The sequence below is a fragment of the Sander vitreus genome, chromosome 11 (genome assembly GCF_031162955.1).
Source record: "Sander vitreus isolate 19-12246 chromosome 11, sanVit1, whole genome shotgun sequence".
Classification (NCBI taxonomy): Eukaryota; Metazoa; Chordata; class Actinopteri; order Perciformes; family Percidae; genus Sander; species Sander vitreus.
In genome coordinates, this window is record NC_135865.1 from 22,001,299 (window position 1) to 22,020,161 (window position 18,863).

The window sequence follows — 18,863 nt, forward strand, 5'->3', positions numbered from 1 at the left end:
AGAGGTAGTAGTAGTAATAGTAGAAGTAGCCTACTGCATACTACTATGGATGCATGCTACCATAGATATTAAAGAACATCTATTCCTAGAACCATTGTTGTTCTATATCTATGCATGCTACTCTGTTAACAGTGTGCGAATGGTGGTTCCGCCCACGTTGTGACACGTCATCACGTATGCGTCGTCACGTTGGTCATCGTCGTAGCAAGAAGCTAGCTATATATCGCTTCAGTTTACTATTTGGAGTAGCTAGGTAAGCGATGTCCTCTGTGGACTGCATATCTACTGTAACGTCAATGTAACGCTCTTAGACCATCAAACGTGTTTCTTTCAAGCGTGTCACTTATTTTGTGGGTGAGCTCGCTAACCAAACGTTACAGTAAGTTAACGTATTACTAGCTTCTAACGTTAGCTAACATCAAGTTTACATATTTAGGACAACGTTAATCAGCTATGTCGTATGTTATAACGTTATTGTTTGGTGCTTGAAACATATGTATTATCCAACGTTACGTGATTAACTTTGGCTACTTTCAGGCGAGCCAAATATTGTTTGTACAGGAACGTTACACAGTAAACACATTGCCGTTATTACAATTGTTTGGAAAAGCTGTAACTTCATTCAAATGCAAATGGTTACCTGTATGCATTATAATTACAGTGAGTGGAAATGTATTTACATTACTTTACAGCAGCTCATTGTCTTTTGTTGAATGCATTATTCTATGATGTATGTATGAGACACATTGGCTTTGGCCTGCAACTAACCACTACTTTTATTATAGATTAATCGTTTGGTGCATAGACCTTAAGAACGTAATGCCCATTACAATATCCCAGAGCACAGGGTCATCTGCACAGTTGAGAAACTAGCACCAGTGTGAATGTTTGGCATTTTTTTCTTGATGAATTATTTAAATGATTAATTAATGGTCAAAATTGATGTCATGTCGATTGACTTATCAACTAATCACCTAATCATTTCAGCACTGTCCTCAGTGATAGTGCATAACTGTACAGCTGCAGTCATCTGACTCCTTATTGCTGAGTCTTTTACATAAACTAGGCCACATCTGTAATGTTTAACTCTGTATCACTTTATGGGCAGTTAGAGAAGGCCACCATGGTGCTGAACCCTGTCATTTCCAAGCTCGCCGGTAAACTGGTTGTGCTGGCAAGTGCTTCTCCTAGGAGACTGGAGATTCTCAGCAATGCGGTAGGTTTCCCTCTGGTTAGACTCACAGGAATTATATATAGATCACGACAACTGCACGTTTTGTTTAATTGTGAACACATACAATTGTGCATATTGAGTTCAGCTGGGACAAGGTTTCTCTTTTGTGGGCCATGACATTGCTTTTATGTCCCCAAAAATCCTGACTGGACATATGCATCATTTAAACCAAAGTTACAGATTTCTATATACAAAATCATAACAATTCAAACACATTTAGGTATATCTGTCTTATAAAGCCTTCATGATCCAATCAGTATACCAGGCTAGGGCTGCACGATATGAGGAAAATATGCAATAACGTTGTTGGATATTAAAGTGTACTCAGTTCTGCATGTCTGCTGCTTTCAGTATTCTGCTAAAATACAACAAATAGCTTGTTGAATTTAAAACAAACGAAAGGAAATAATTTCCAACATTCTATTATTGAACAAATTGAACATTGAATTGAATATAAAAGGCACCTCTAAAAAAAGAATTTCTTTTTCTACTAACATTTTCTTTCAAATAGCACAACAAATCTCTTGAGTGTCTATCGCAATATGTCGATATATATATATATAGTTGATATTGCGATGACGATAAAAAAAGTTATATATTGTGCAGCCCTACCAGGCAAACTAATGTGCTGTTCCAACAATAAGGTTGAGAAACCCTGGGCTGAATGAATCATAAATGATTTGTCACCTATCTACTTTGGCTTATCTGATGAGAATGATGTCAATGGTAATGAACATAATGACAATGAGTATTTTGTTATTTATAATGTATATTATATTATTATAACTAGACCAATATATGGAGCAATATTACCATATCGCAGATATATATTTGTATTGATGTATATGTTAATAGAAAGTAACAAGCAATTGATGAGCAGAAGATGTGTGTGGGGTTATTTAGAAACAGTGTTGCTGTTGAATATGTTTTCCACCAGAGAGCACTTCCACTCAGTATATATCCTAGTTACAGTTCTTTTTATGTAAAAATAAAAATAAATGTTCATTTGGCTTCTTAAATATAGTGTCGATTGGACTAAACTTTTAAGGGCCATTTCCAAATTTTATATATTCTATATATAGATATATATCTATTCTATATCTTTTTTTTCTATATTTCAGGGCTTACGGTTTGAGGTGGTACCATCCTGGTTCAAAGAAACTCTTGACAAGGGACTTTTCAAAGCACCTCATGAGTATGCTGTTGAGACAGCCAAACAAAAGGCCCTGGAGGTGGCCAGGAGGATGCCCTTTGTGAGTTAAGCTCCTTTTTGTATGTCAGTATACAGTATATTATCATGTTGAATAACTACTTGATAACATATTTCGTATTCATTTGCTTTAGAAACACCTGAAGACTCCAGACATAGTAATCGGAGCAGACACTATTGTGGTAAAAGGAAGAAAGCATAACAGCATATTATCTGCTTATTCTCTGCAATATGTGCATGTTTTCTTATTGACTCTGTCCAATGTTTTTCATTTCCACAGACTGTAGACGGCATGATCCTGGAGAAGCCAGTGGACAAAGAGGATGCTTACAGGATGCTGTCAAGGTGAGTGTCATTTACATTGTTTCTGAGTTAACATTAGAAACGGGCATGATCTGGTTTACAGTTTCTCTCTTCTTTATTTTGCTCTTCCAGCTTGAGTGGTCAAGAGCACAGCGTCTTCACTGGTGTAGCTATTGTCATCTGCCATGAGAAAGAAAGTAAGTCACATCTGAATAATGGTTAGACTTACAGGTTGTAGGTTGTTTTCTGTTGAAATTGGATAACACAAACTTGTTAGAACAGTTAAGCTCTTTAAGGTACTTTTTTATCTTCTATTTCTTAAATGTCCAGCAAGAATATCTGTGAGAAAAAAAACTATACAGTAATGTACTGTAGGTGTTCATACCAGTTTCCTAAATATATATGAGAGGGCTTAGTGTAGTGTTTTCAGTAGTGGACACATTTCATTTTTAAACCTGCCTCTCTCTCTCTCCCCCCCCAGACGAAGAAGTGGATTACCAGTTGTTTGACTTCTACGAAGAAACAAAAGTGAAGTTTGCTGATCTCTCAGATAATATGCTGTGGGAGTACATCAATAGCGGTGAACCCATGTAAGTATGAACTTTCACATATATGTAATAGCTATTGATTTCTCTTGGTGTAGTAACCTAACCACACATTTGTTCAGTGGAGGTCATTTAGTAGATATGAGCTTCATGAACCTGTTGCTTTTTGGACTTTGATGCCTGAGTTTTGTTCAAAATGTGTTTGCTTTGTCCTATTTGAAAGTGAATGTGTCAGCAAAAAATAAAAGATTGACTCATGTCAATGAGAGTGTATTGCTTGCTTTGTTCTGCATTTGAAGAAGAAGTAACGTGTGCAAATGTTTTTGCCAGGGACAAGGCTGGAGGCTATGGTATTCAGGCTCTCGGTGGTATGCTGGTGGAGTATGTCCATGGAGACTTCCTCAATGTTGTGGGTTTTCCCCTGAACCACTTCTGCAAACAGCTGGACCTTATTTACAACCACTGTACTTCCTCCGCAGACCAAGAAAGTGTGTCTGTCCGTCTGAGCCACAATGGCTCTCACACTACGTCGATACTCACTCAGCCCCCACCCGGCCTGCCAGCTCAGTCCAGCCACAGTCCCAGCTCTAAAGCCAAACACAACCCCTCATCCAGCCCCACACAGAACAGCCCATCGGCCAATTATACACACCATACCCAGAACAGCTCTTCAGCCAATCCTGTCCATAAGGTTAGTTTTTCTCACCCTATGAGCACAACCTGTTACCTTTTTATCATTAAGTATAATTAACAGTCCCCATTCTGTAGGTGAAAAAGAAAAGCAGTGAAAGTGAAGTGGATGCGAGTTCCTGGATGTTGGTCAATAGCCTGTCTAAACATACAGACGATAGAGAGGCTGAGTTCATATATAATACCACATTACCACTGACGGCCAGCAGGGGGCAGGTGATTGAGCTCAATGTGACAGAGCATGGGGACAGTGAACCGAAAAAAGAGGACTTGCAGCGAATCATTGATCTGATGGATGGATTCAAAGCCTCAAAGGTAATTAGAGATACACTATATTCCTGTATTCCTATATTGTTTGAGCTTTTTATCATAGTGAAATATGTCAGTGTTGTAGTTTACTTTTAGAGGATGTAATGTGGCATTTAGCTGAACTTAAAGGAATAGTCTGACATTTTGGGGAAATACACTTATTTGCTTTCTAAAGATTGGGAGCACAGAGGAAAAAGCTGTCCTATAAATCACTTTGACCAGCACCTCTAAATCTCACTTATCAACATATTTATTTAAATCTGCAAAAAAAAAAAGAAGTGAAAAAGAACCTTTTGTGGTTTCACACGTTTCTTGATCGACACAATCTGTAACAACCGGGTAGTCTAATATTACGTATCACATTCATACAAATACAGTTTCACTTTGCTTCTGAATCCATTGTGCCTTTCCTAAAATGTTCCAGGCACTATTTACCGCATCCAAGATGTGTGTGTTTGACCTTCTACAAAGCCGGCCAGGGCTGGATGCAGCCCAGGTGGCTCAGGAGATCAAAGCCTCTGTGAAGGGCACTGCATGCCTGCTAGAAGCCTGTGTGTCTCTGGGACTGTTGAAGAGCAAACAGAGAGGTTAGTCAGGACTCATCTGTGCTTATCATAATGATACCTTAAAGAGATAGCATTAGTACTGAACTTGAAATTAACCTCTCACATCTTTCATGGTGTCTCTACTCCCAGCATGCCAGAAGCCAGTGTACGAGAACACAGATCTGTCATCACGTTTCTTCCTGTCAGATGCTCCTTTTTCACTGCGGGGCTACATCCAGCATTGTAACGACACAGTGTGGCCTCTTTTCTCCCACCTTGAGAGTGCTGTGCGGGAGGGAGCCAACCAGCGCGAAAAGGCTTTTGGGAAGACATCCAAGGATATGTTTCAGGTAATTATCTCCAAGTTCAGCCTCAGATGGATAAAAATGTGGGGGGAAAAAACATTTGAAAGCATTTTACAGATGCTGTTTTCTATTGTGTTCCTCCTATGTCATTTGTTTCTATTTAAAGGATTCTTTCTACAACAGTCAAGAAGCCAAACTGAGATTCATGAATGCCATGCACAGCATTGCTAAAGTTACAGGACGAGCTGTAGCAACAGCCTTTGACCTCTCCAGTTTTAAAACTGCCTGTGATCTCGGAGGTAAAGAGAGAACGTAAAGGTTTAAAAGTGTGTCCTTAAATAATAAACCATTCTTTTACATGTCATCTTTTTGTTTTGTTTTCCCAGGATGCACTGATTACCGTAGCCTCTGAGTTTACTGCGCCCATCACAAGGTTGTCTGTATTTCAATTTTTGACTTGCCAGCAGTTGTTGAGATGAGTGAACATTTCCATCCTCTGCACACAGACAACAGGGTATCATTTGTAGCAGGTCAGTTTGTGTATCTGCATCAAAATACAATGCCAAAAAGATAGTTAACTGTGTTATGCTGTTGTTATTCTGTGGGTCTTAGCTATTAGAGTTTTCTTTTCTTTTTTTCATCTCTGTATGAACAGGAGACTTCTTTAAAGATGAGTTGCCTAAAGCAGACTTGTACATCCTGGCAAGAATTCTCCATGACTGGCCTGATGAGAAAGTGTGCATTCTTCTGAGTAAAATCGCAAATGCATGCACTGCAGGTAAACATTTTCTTACTACATATTTTGGCTAAATAATTATTGGTAACATAATTAAATATGTATTACTAACATATGCATGCTTAGTATAACATTCTTAGTCACGTGCCAGTGAAACTGTGTGCAGTTTTCATTTATTACAGAAGTGGTAGCAGCCGAGTTACTTCTGTTAAAATCATATCTAAAATCTCCTGCTGGTTAGTTTGGTGTCAGTAACCTGCAGTCTCCTTAGACCACAGCCACCCAGAGCCAGATTAACCTGTTATTATTAACTGATTTTAAAAGCGTTTTTTTTTTTTTTGTGCCATATTAAACAACACTAGAAGCTGGCAAGTTTATAGCCAAGCCAAAATGCCAACCTGATTTATTGTATTGTTCGTATCCTCCTTGATCTTTATTATTTGCATAACACAGAGGAATGCAAGGAGATAAGGGATTACAAAACCACCACTATTGTTCACTAAAGTTGTATATCTGTATATACATCATGCACTTGCATGCTGCCAGGCTGTGGACTCCTGCTGAGTGAGATCTTCTTGGATGAAGACAGAAGGGGCCCGAGTCGTGGGCTGCTCCAGGCCCTCAGTATGAGCGAGGGGAAACAGAGTAGCGCGACAGAGTACAGTCTGCTTTTGAAGAGCCATGGTTTCATAACAGCACATGTCAGACATACAGACAACCTCCTGGATGCTATGCTCTGCATCAAAGAGTGACTGACAACACCCTCAACAACACTTGTGATATACTGTAGGTAACATTTGCCAAAATCAAGGACTAAGGTCAGGAATGTTTTCATGATGAAGTTTGAGTCTGTAATGCAGATTCTGTCAACCAATCCAGACAGATTAGGGTGAAGAAAATCAGTTAATGTTTGAGGTATTGGATGCAAAACAGAGTGTATTGTTTTGTTTGTCTTATTGGGCATTTTATATTTTTCCTGAACACTAAGGTATTGAGCAATCTCTTCTGTTGGGCCTTAGGATGTGCAGTGCTCATAGCTGAGACTGTGTTGGACGGACAGACACCCTACTCTGCTCTGCAGTCTCTGAACATGCTTGCCCAGACTGAGGGTTTGGAGAGGACAGAGAGCCAGTATGCAGACTTGCTGAGCAGATACGGATTTGGGGACATGCGTGTGGGTTACACTATGAACTTCCTTGATGCTTTTATTGCCATTAAAATGTAGCATCTGCATCACACACAAATCCTCATCTATTTCATTCATTTGGTTATGACAGATGGTCTTTGAGATCATTTGCTTAATTAAAAGAAGTAATACCACAATAGATAATGCCAAATTTCACATAAGTAAAAGTGCATAAGTATTATCAGGAAAATGTAATTAAGCACAGTAAAAGGTTCAAGGTTCTTTATTATAATTAGTGTTTGGTAATGAAAATCTGTTTTTTAAACGCACAAGTAAAAGCAAACTCTGAATCTGAGACAAAAAATAGTGCAAGATAAGATATAGGACTGATATATAAACAAACAAAATATAAATCAAGTAATAAAATAATATAATTTAGATTATAAATTTAAATGTACTCCTAATGCAGGATTACATTACATAAAAATGGATTATTAGTATTACTGATTGAAGGTGTAAACTGCAGTTTAATTTATCAAGTAAGGGTGGAGCTAATTGATGATTGATTCCATATACTGTGGGGTATAGTTAACTTATATATGTTGAATTGTATGTCTATTATTTTGTATTATTGCCTATCATTTGGCATCTATGATACAGTTAATCATCAAACGTGTGATCAGGGCCTTTCTGGAAAAAGAGAGGCTTCCTTTAAGTATAACTTCCCTGTATAAATAAAGGATTAAAAAAATGTAAAAACTCTTTTCTGCGATTGGTGTGTAGCTTCCTCATTCCAATAATAACGCAACACATTGGTCAGCTGGATGACAGCTGTGGCTGGAGAGTTCATCCTGCCTCTCAAGGCAACACTGTAACTTTTCCCGCTTCGGTCCCCCTACAGGTTGTCTCATTGGAACTACAGCTGCAGATAAAAGTTACGTAGTGTTGCTTTAAGCACTCTGAAGTGTCATGTTATGATGGTGCAATCTGGATGCAATGGTAGGAAAATGATTAACGAAGAAAGAACTAAATCGAAGCAGCGTTGTCGCGTAAGTATGTCATTTTTGTACACTGAGATTTAGTTTCTCCCCAGCGACATGACTTCATGTTTATTTCAACGTTATAGGAGGCTGGAGGAAGGCTGCCAGTGACGAGGGAGGCTAAGCCCTGTCAGACATACTCTGAGGCATGGGTGGAGCATTTGTCTTGGTCTTGTATGCACTATTTAAACAAAGCGTACATTATTGCCACATTTGGTCTGTTTGACCATAATTGCTCTTTTTTATTTTTTTTTTATTTTTTGTGCAAAAAATGATCAAACTCCAACTGCTTAACCTCTGACGTTAATCTATCCCAAATTAGAGAAAATACGTTGCTTGTCACTGTTACTATACTTACAATACACGCAGCTAAGTGATATTTGATACTCTGGAAATGTAACCCAAATATTTATTTTGCAGTTGAAAGAATTGCACAGTGCCTTAGTTCATTGCTATGTCAGTAAACCTCCTCAAGATGGCACCACAAACCTGCAGATCTCTCCTGAAAACTTGGAGAGACACACACAGAGTTCCCTGTTTTGTTAAACCGTGTAATTCTTTCCAGTGGATGTGTGCTATAGAGATCGCTTGCACATTAAGTGACAGCGAGCCCTCAGAATTAAGGATTATGTTGCCATTGTTTGGGAATTAATTTGCACTTCATACGTATGGTTGGACTGTAGGATATTCACTTAATGCATAGAAGCGTATGACACTGCCCCTTAATTCCTTACAGATTTCAGTTTTGAGGCAGTGGATAAGGCAGCCAACCAGCTGATGGGAATGTGGGAATATCTCTTGCCAGGATAAATAGCTCTTATTCTTTATGACACTGAAAGTTTATCCGGACTACTCTTCATTTTGGATCCCTCTGTAAGTATTTTCCTAGACGGGTAATAAGGGTGGTCATGTTTTTCATGGCTATTTTCTTGTCAGTCTGGGCTCAGACTCTTTGTGACATCTAACTGATTTCCTTTGCTCAGATTTTGTTCTTTCGATGAGGAAAGACAGGGGGAGGGTGGACTGAAGTTCAGATATGACAATGTAAATCACCTAAGGTTTGTTTTATTGTTAACACACACTGAACCCATCAATACACAATATATTGCAACAGCAATACTCTCCTGCCACAGTGATTGCGAAAGTCTATTGATTCAGTAAATTCAGTACTTTATACACATTGCTGATCATTACTGATCAGTCATTTTTAAATACACTAAATTGTAGCAGGAGAATGTCAGGCTCATATAACCCAGATGAGGCTCACAAATCAAACAGCCGAGTCGGTGTTCCCTTAAAACATGATGAAGCATTTCCATGAAAGGATCTGCATATCCATTCACTTCCAGTGTCCCAGCTGCACCCGCTCACCCTCAAATGCCTCGACTTTTGTGTACGAGCATCAACAGCAAAGCCTTTGCAAGGCTTTTCTAATGAAAACCATTCAAGTCAATCAAGTTTACCAGAGACCAAAGGCCAGTGTAATTTGGGAAAATTGCTGAAACTCCAAAGTAATCTTCTGTAATGTGATCTTGCCTATTGAACACTGGCTGTACTGTACGTGTCGGATAAGAGCTCAGTCATTTTCTTCAAATGTAGTCTTGACAAGCAGCATGGATATCCACCTGCAAGTAATCATCATTCTAGTGTTAAGTGCTTTGATATTAAAATGACTGATTTAAGACCATTCGCTGCTGTTAGATAGCGATTTGAAAGCATTTCCACATGTTGATAGTGAGGATAAGCTGGGTTTGTGAACCGGGTAGACTGCATGTTGTGTTTACTGTTGTAGAACAGCCAGTGAAAACACATCATGGCTAGGTCGTGACTTCATTGTTTCAGTTGAGAAAGCAGACTATACATTAAACAAGAATGATGCAATCAAAGCCTGTTAAATAATAATGAGTGCAAAGTTTCATGAGATTTAGTATGTTTGCTGCTTTGTGATGCAAACTTGTACTTATTGAAGTTTCATGCAACTTCTAGTGTAACCACTTGGGGGCCACATTGTCTAAAAAAAAAAGAAAACAAAAAAAAAGAAAAAAACTCCACCAGAGGCTGATTTTATCAAGTTATATTGTTTGTTGACACTCTTATCAAAGTGACAGGAAAGGACAGACAATTTCACTGCTGAGATATTTGAAATTTTGCAAATATCCATGTCAAACCTTTGTGTTATCTTAGTTGAAAAATAAACGGTTTCATTGTTTATACTGGAAGGATCCCTGTGACTTTGAGAAGTATACACAGAATCCAAATGGCTGGATGCAGAATAACAAACACTCTCTAATCAGTCAGTTGTCTGAATCACATCTCAAACTGAGCTCATGCTTGGGCACCTGTTTCAAAGAACAGGCTTGTTTATCAAAGTCCTCCTCTGTCAACAAACAGAATAAGCGCGATGATGGCTGGCTCCTCAACCCACATCTGATTTCAGCAAATGTACAATTGTTCAAAGTGAGTTGTGCTTCATTGATTTGTTTCAAGGCAGAGGAAAAATAACCTCAGGGTGTCTACCAGTTAGAAATAACAATGGAGTCCTTCTCTGCTGTTTGCAGTTTTTTTTGGCCTGACATCAGTAGCGGAACATGGAAGGATTTTTACTGCGGATTTAACTGCTGGTTGGGATTGTGTGAAAGAGTAGTCCTTTTTATTGGAGATGTTGGTGAATCAGATGAGTTAATTATAGTTATTGTACACTAATAGGCTATTACAGTAATTCAGCAGAGATTTTAAATTGATGTATGTCTTATTTTCTTTGTGGTGCCTCATATGATTCATCATAGATCATTTGAACATTTCTTGATTTGTTTGACTTTAGATTATTTAAAGTAATAGTTTCTCAATTTAGGAAATAGTGCAAAGCAGGAGTAAGGAGTTGATTAGCTTAGCTTAACATAAAGCCTGGAAACAAGGGGAAACAGGCTCTGTCCAATGGGCAAAAATACGTCTACCAAAACCTCTAAAGCTCACTAATGTATTTGTTTGTTTGACCTGTACACAAACAGAAATATGAAAACAAGTTGTAAGTGTTGGAACTATTTCGTGGTGATTAATAGCAGCAAGCAATGACTTCCTGGAGTCTTTGCTGGTTGCCTGGCAACTTCATGATGACGACAAGAGTAACAGCAGGTTGTTTTCCGTAGAACCACAACTTATCATTTGTGTACGGATTTAACAAACAAGACAACATGCTAGTTAATTCGCTTTGGAGGTGTTGGTAGGTGAAGGATGGCCAGGCTAACTGCTTCCCCCTGTTTCCAGTCTTTATGCTAAGCTAAGCTAAGCTAACGGCCTCCTGGCCTTAGTTGCAAACGAGTGGTATCAATCTTCTTATTTAACTTTTTGCAAGAAATCTAATAGGTGTATTTCCCAAAATGTTGAACTATTCCTTTAAAGAAAGGAAATAACAAAACATATTGGTACCATATTTTATCTATCTGATAACTCCCAACTTTTACTCAGGAATATGTCATCAGCAACATCAGCGTAATAGTGAATACACCACCATTCAGCCCACAACCAGAACCCATTTGGCCCCCGCTAAAAGCCAACAACAATCTCAATAACATATGGAAATATTTCTTGCGGTCAAATACGAGAGACTGTCTCCCCTTCCTGTCTCCATGTGATGTGTGCAGTGTCACTCAGAGATACAGTAGGGGAGGAGACTCTGTGCTGAAATGGTTGGTGACAGGGCTTTCATCCGACCCACTGAGGACTCTTTGTTGTTATTTTGGGAGCTCTCATGGGTGCAATCTGAGAGAGCAGCAGACAGACGGGTCTCATCTCTGTATGAGCACACACACACACACACACACACACACACACACACACACACACACACACACACACACACACATATTAGGCAGAAATGCACATGCACGCACTAACAGGCACCTGCATATTCAAAAGAATTTAATGACATGGTAACTGTCATGTCAATCAATTGGCTGCTTTTCTGGAGGTATGTGTATGCACATGGAAAATCCATTAATCCTTAGTAATGAAGACATAATTAGAATATTTTAAAACAGAAGAATTATTTCTTCTGCGTGCTGAAATATAGGTATATGTACGAAGCCCATTTCTGCCATGAAAAGAAAAAATAGATGAAAAGTTAGTCAAAATAAAACAAAAAAAATTGTCAAAAATCTCATAATTTTGATGTAATAAGAATAAGTAAGTCAAAATTTGATATTCTGATAATTTTGACTTATCATGAGCATTTTTATTTTTCTCCTGTCTAACTTTAGATTTTTTTTTTCTTTTCTGTCTCAGTATAAATGTTCGATTTAAAGACTTAAGTAAGACTTGTTCTTTTGTTGCTTAGATGTGCGTTATTTTATTTTAGGTAAGTTAAACTCCTGTGTGACCAATGCGACTCAGGCATTAGCTCAGTTAGCCTGTTCTTAGTGGTATCCACTTTTAATGTTTTCATTTTATCTGCCAAGGTTTAGAGATGTCTTGATAATCATGTTCCCAGAGTCCCTGGCCAGACTTGAACTGATGAAGTTGCTGTTTATATTGACATTCTCAACCCCTAAGGCACGGGTCGCTACATAGCTTGAGGTTAGGGTTAGCTATGTCTCGTTGTAAGTTTTTCATACTTTGAGCATAAAAAAATAAATTGTATTCACCTCCATTGTTTTGGGGTGGCGGCAGAAGTTTTAAAAGGCTGGATAATTCAAAACGTTGGCACACAAAACCAAAATAATCTAAAAAGCTAGATACCACTAGGGCTGAGTGAGATATGCTTTTTACTTTTAGGTAAATATTCCTTTTAAAGAATTAAAAACTGAAAAAAATCTGCTTATTTCTTGCCACAATTGTTGGTTTGAAAATTACACTGCATTGATTGGAAATGAAAGTCTCCGGTTACCAGCTTAAATCTATTTGATTTCACATTCAAAGAGTAACAATGATCATAACCTCTGACAGTGTAAGATGAGATGTTTAGCCTATCAACGGTTTGTGCCGATAAGATATTTATGGGGTTGACAAAGTTGTCTTTGCGTCTGTCTTGTTGTCTGTTATCACAAGTTGAAGGTGCTTCCGCAGTGGCCTCTGACACAGATCACAGGCGGCTGCTGTTTAAAACAAGTGAGGAGATATATTCCTCTCACTGTGCAATGATGACCCTTGCTCTTAACCCCCTCCAGCAGCAGTTCATCCTCCAAACAATAACAATCAATTCCCTCCACATCTGACAGAGCCAAAGAACAACTTACAAATGATATGCATCTCCTGCTGGTCCCATGGCAACCGCCTTGACTTTATTGTTGCGTTTCTTTGATCCCGCCAAGCTTTGATTCATTTCTCTCTCACCCTTTTAGCTAAACATATCATGTGAATTTGAAGCTTTGTTCCTGACAGTCCCCGTCTTACCTCGCTCTCTCCACAGGCTCCTGACGCCTCCCAGAGGAGCCGGGGAGGAGAGGAATTCCACTGGATTCAAAGACTTCTCCGGGTTTCTTTTGACTCTTCCGCCTGCATTGCCTTCCCCCCACTCCTCATGTTGACCTGTTCCTCATGATCCCCTGCCAAACCATCTTCCTGGCCCTGGGGCACTGTGGCTGTATGTGCACAAGCATACGCATTACATGGAGGGTTTGGGCATGGAAGCTTTTATTCAAGTTCCAATGGTAGGTTCCTCTGCATGTCCAGGTCTTTGATTCAGTGAATGAGGAGAAGAACTTTGGTCTGATTCACTAAGCATTTTTTATCAAGTTTGTTGACAGAGCTGTAGATAAGTTGCCAGGTTTCTTACAAACTAAGTGTATTCTTATAGATTCCACTGAGAAATGTATTGCAGGCACTTTAACATGGTTTTGAGACTTGTCTTCAAAAGAGTGGGACATTATATCTAAAGGACTTTCAACAAATGAGAACGTAATGAAAAATGAAAAGTGTGTGTTTTCTCAGTACCATCTGGTTTCAATCATCGCAATATCCTAAACATGACCAGTTTCTTGCCTCCCAGATGTTAGGCACTCATTATTCCAGTCAGGCCTCTCCGACAGCTACACAAAATCCAACTTTTTCACCAGTAAAGCCCAAATAGAAGTCAGCTATTCGCTCATTCACTTCATAATCACTTTACAATAGCTGTTTTCACTGTTTAAATGTGGTTCATAATGGTCCAATTTCTATCATAGGTCACATGCTTTAACCTAGTCACTAATAATACTCCAAGGAAAGTCTGTTTTAGGTGTTGACCAACACTGTCAGGGAAATATTTTATTACAGTTTTTACAAGTTTACAGTTTTTGCTGCTCACCTTGATTCATGCACATCTACAGTCTTACTATTTGAAAAGTCATCACACAGACAACTGGACATAATTGAACCTTTGTGCACATAACACAACTTCATAATGACCAGCATACTATAGTTGAGTCTGTGAATAACAAAGGGGTGATCTGTCTTTTAATATACCCCCTCTTTGTTTTGTTGTTGCAACCAATAGCAAGATTACTCCCCAACCCACTGTTGATGTTTTGAAACTCAAGACTTAATTCAAAAGGAAATGTAGGCTGTCATTGGGTATTGTAACAAGAGCAGGACTATTATTTTTGTGTCTGTATTGAGTTGCCAGAAGAGGTACGGAACAGGATGCAGAGACCGATAAATGTGCCAGGGTATATGAATATTGAGCATCTACCTGAAGTTTGCACAGCCATAACGTAGATGGTGAGGTGCCGGTGCTGTATTTTTCAAGTAATGCATTTGAGGGTTGAGCTAATTTGTGTACTTTTTTGATAGAGGGCAGAAGACATATCAGGTAAAGCAACATGTAACATGAACTCCAGGCTTCATCCCGTTTAAAAGATTTTTATACATCAATATATTGTTTTAATATTATTTTTTTGGCATAATAACTGTTAACAGATTAAACTACTGTATGTTGTATATGACTGCCTGTCTCTGTCTCAAGCCATATGCACTATTCAATTTCCCATAAACTTCACTACTAACTGCTGCAAAGAGGGCGTTGCCATTTGATAGAAGTCCTAAGGGATAATTCAACAATTTGAATCTGACCTTTCATACAGCCTTACTATATAGCCCTAGTTAAAGCTATTAAAACACATCCTTTCATAAACTCACACATTTAGGCCCACTGATAATCAATGAAAAGTATTACTCTATATCATGAATGCATGTGTTACAGTAGAGATGGGATGGCAGGCTTTCTCTCAGCTTTTTAATGCAAATTTGGCACACACAGTTTCAGCCCTTCACTTATTTGCTTTGCTGTGGCTCTCTGGTTTCACATGGGCGTTTGTATGAGTATGGGAGGCTGTGCATACATGTTTTCTTCAGAAGAATTTAATACATACTTTATGAAAGGCCTTGCACATCTGCGCATGATGAAGGTGGAAGTTGTTGCCGCCCGGACAGGTGCATCAAAGTTAATAGGAGCACAGTGCATCCTCACACAGTCAAGAGAAGAGGTGTGTAGAGCCTTTAATATAGTAAGAGTTTTATTTCTAGTCTGCAAAACAGCTCAGTCATGTCATAGATGTGCTCTTTAAAGCAATGCAACAGAATAACTGAATCACTGTATGAATGCAGTGATCTTGCTGTGCACAGGGTTATGGGAAGCTGACACAGTGCAGCAGTTCTTCTGCCATGAGTGCAACATAAGTCTAAGGAGCATTTGTGACACTGATGGTGAGCTATTGGCAAACTATTGCTTTCCTAATACCCTTAAGGGCCATACAATATATTTAAGTATTTTCTTTAGTAAGTGCTCATAGTGCAGCATTTTAAAATAAGATCAAATAGATAAGAAAGCACCCACTTCTTATCTTTTCCCCTAACTATTCATAATGAAGATGATGGGGATCGATACAAAAAATGATAATGGCATGTTACATTTTTGACATGAATGTATAAATCTAATTGACTGACTAATTGATACAAATTTCACCAGCTAATGTATGTTTAATTAATTTAACATAATACATGATTGGATGATTCAACAAAGATACAATGTTTTAAATCAGCTTTGATGTCAATATTTTCATAAATGCACCTTAAAACTCTCAAAATTGTTACTGGTGTATCAATTTTTTCTTCCATCATGAACTAATATCTGACAAACCACAAAGCACTTAAGCAGTTAAGAGTATGACCTGGAATATATCGCTTATTAAAACTCCTTACCCCTCAATGACAACCATGTGTGTAATGCAACAAGTTACAGCAGCAATGCCATCATTGCTTTTCCACATGTTATGAGATAGAAGAGAAGGGCGAACAGTGCCTGAATTAATTGAAACCAATGTTTTAGTGATGACTACATTCAGCTATGTGTAGTGTGTAATATGGCCTAATGGGTTACACAAAACCACAGAAATTCTGTTTTATGAACTGGAATTTAATATTGGCAAACAGAATGAAACCAAGTTTCGATGTGATGATCCTTATCTAAAGTTGACTTATTTACAGTGGAGTTATTACTTTAGACTGTGAGATTGTATGAAAAAGGAAAGTAAAACAGTATATATGATAAAGAGAACAGAAATCCTTGGACAGAAACTTTGACTGATACAGACCGGCCACAGTACCTCAGTTATATACTTTATGTGTTGTGGGGAACAAGGTGTCAGAAGTTGGACCTTGTAATGATTGGCAGGTTATACGAAAATGCTGTGCGTCATTACGATTATGTCTTTTACGGTTGTCAATAATTTTATCACACCTGACTCTAACAACCCTGAACTGCTGTTAGTCAAATTGGAACGTTTATACTGACTTTACCCTCAGCACAGTTGTTGTAATATGAGTTTTAACCAATGGAGGGCAGTATGACTATGATGACAAGCATAATGACTAAAGCTAAATAAAGCCCAAATAAGCTCTGCTCAACACCCTGAAATGCTGGTGTTTGGGTATATAGTGCATTATATATAAATTACATGGTGATTTCTGTGTCTTCTGCCATTCAGATGTGACACTCTAAGTTTAGATCCCTGTGATTATGACTGATGAATAGAAATAGAGGGAAAATGTGAGATTGTTAAGTCAAAAAAAGGGTGAAAACATTTTGTGATTTATCACCATAGTGTGTTGCAGTCAGGTTTTGTAAAAAGCATGCCTTTTTGTACATATACTTCTGGTACTTAACTTAAATCCATAAGCTCAAAAGTTTTTTCCCTTCACACAGCATCATTGTCTGATCTGGTAAATATGTTCACTGATACCAAGACAATGTTCTGTTTATAATGTTGATGGATCAATAAGGTTCAAGAGTAGAATTTTACAGATTGAATCACATGGTAATGTGTCTACTAAATTGTTGTATGTTTTAGTGTGGCTTATTTAGATATTTTTCTCCTGTTTGCTAAATTCTTCTTACCTTCTAAAAATATTTAGCCTCTGGAAATAAACATCTACCAGTGTTTTCTACTAATCAATGTTTAATCTTTTGTTTTTCATTCAGCCACATTTTTTTTTCAAGCAGTGTTTGAAGAGCCTGGGGATGGTTGGGGGTGAGCTAAGCCTGGGCGGCAGACAGCACCTGAGAGCCAACCTCAAACCTGGGGGTAAGACCCACAACATGGCCTCTGCAGTCAGAGCAAAAACACAAAGAAACAAAGACTTTTGCCAACATTACTACAACACAAAGAGGAACTTGTAGGGCCATCTGTGTGCACCATTGTGCTGTGGTAAAATATTTAAAATTTAGTTTCATGTAGTCACTGACTCATAATGCGTTTTGATTGTGTTAAATCTTGTTGTCAGCTCCATTTCACTTAGCATATCACTTTTTCAGGTCCAACAAATTTCTTCATTTTCTTACAAAATTATTTATTCAGCGTAAAATGACAATATATTTTTTTCCCCATACACACACTCCCACTCCCACTGAGTTATTATTACTGTACCACTTCTGCATTTCTCTGAAGAGCTACAGCAAACAGCTGCCTGATTAATAAGTTAGGCCCTCTAAATATGGCTCAGAGTCATGTATCTTTAAAAACTACTTTATAATGGCAATCAAGATTATCAACAACGTACCAATTATGTCTTTACACTCTCCTCTGTTAATTATGTATAGTTCTACTTCACCGTGGATAAAAGGGCTGCTTTCTGGGTCTCAGGTGGATTGTTCATCTTAAGTGTTTATGATGGTGTATTTGTATCACAGCTAAGGTACGCTCTCTTAAAGTGGCAGTGAGCTAAAAGGGGCCTGTGCCTCTACCGTGTGTGAATCAACCACAATAGAGGAGTTCCTATGTTTAATTTATTGATATGTTTTAGTGGGGGAAGACCTAGCATTCATTATCATAAAGGCCTCTAGACATCAAGTCACACACAAAAGACCCAGCCACCTCACAGTCTCTCACATGCACAGATCAACACATGCACAAGATGAGCAGGCCGCTTTGCTGTAGCGACTCGTCGCCAGCAACCATTGGTAGCTTCAGTGACAGAAGCTGACAGTGTCAAAGTATCTTTGTCTCTCGCACATAAACTGTCCCTGAAGCTGTCGTTGTGAGAGAGATGTAAAACACAGGCTTCATGGGGGGAAGTTGTTTTCATTCCCCCCCCTTTATTATTTTTCTTTTTTTTTTTAAATATGTCATATCTTTTCTGTCAGGGCCCTGGGGCGCCTGGTGGTGCACATGTTAGAGGAGGAGTGTAAGCATCTGCAAACCCAACGGAGTCTGACCATATTGTACCTGCGCTCGTCTTCATCTCGCTTATTTTGTCAAAAGCTCAAAGCCATACATTTCAGACAGCTGTGTTGTCATGTGATCTGTGGGAATCTTTGTGTGCGTGCGTGCGTGCGTGCGTGCGTGTGTGTG

General features: G+C 38.5%; 1 protein-coding gene and 1 long non-coding RNA gene across 3 annotated transcripts; both read left to right on the plus strand.

Annotated features, from left to right (window-relative positions):
* Positions 1-42: 42 nt before the first annotated feature.
* Positions 43-7,765, plus strand: asmtl (acetylserotonin O-methyltransferase-like). Its single transcript, XM_078262346.1, is given in 15 exon segments — positions 43-379; positions 1,109-1,216; positions 2,356-2,487; positions 2,579-2,626; positions 2,725-2,789; positions 2,880-2,944; positions 3,229-3,337; positions 3,623-3,983; positions 4,061-4,297; positions 4,716-4,878; positions 4,987-5,186; positions 5,308-5,440; positions 5,528-5,671; positions 5,797-5,919; positions 6,897-7,765. Coding segments are annotated over 14 exon segments (2,079 nt in total). The 5' UTR covers positions 43-379; positions 1,109-1,123; the 3' UTR covers positions 7,103-7,765.
* A 157-nt stretch (positions 7,766-7,922) lies between these two features.
* Positions 7,923-18,582, plus strand: LOC144525779 (uncharacterized). Of its 2 annotated transcripts, XR_013502710.1 has the most exons (4): positions 7,923-8,052; positions 8,780-8,916; positions 13,448-13,688; positions 17,495-18,582. It is a non-coding gene; the product is annotated as an uncharacterized LOC144525779 (long non-coding RNA). The 2 variants fall into 2 exon arrangements; XR_013502709.1 differs by lacking the exon at positions 17,495-18,582 and having other exon boundaries at positions 13,448-14,929.
* Positions 18,583-18,863: the final 281 nt, after the last annotated feature.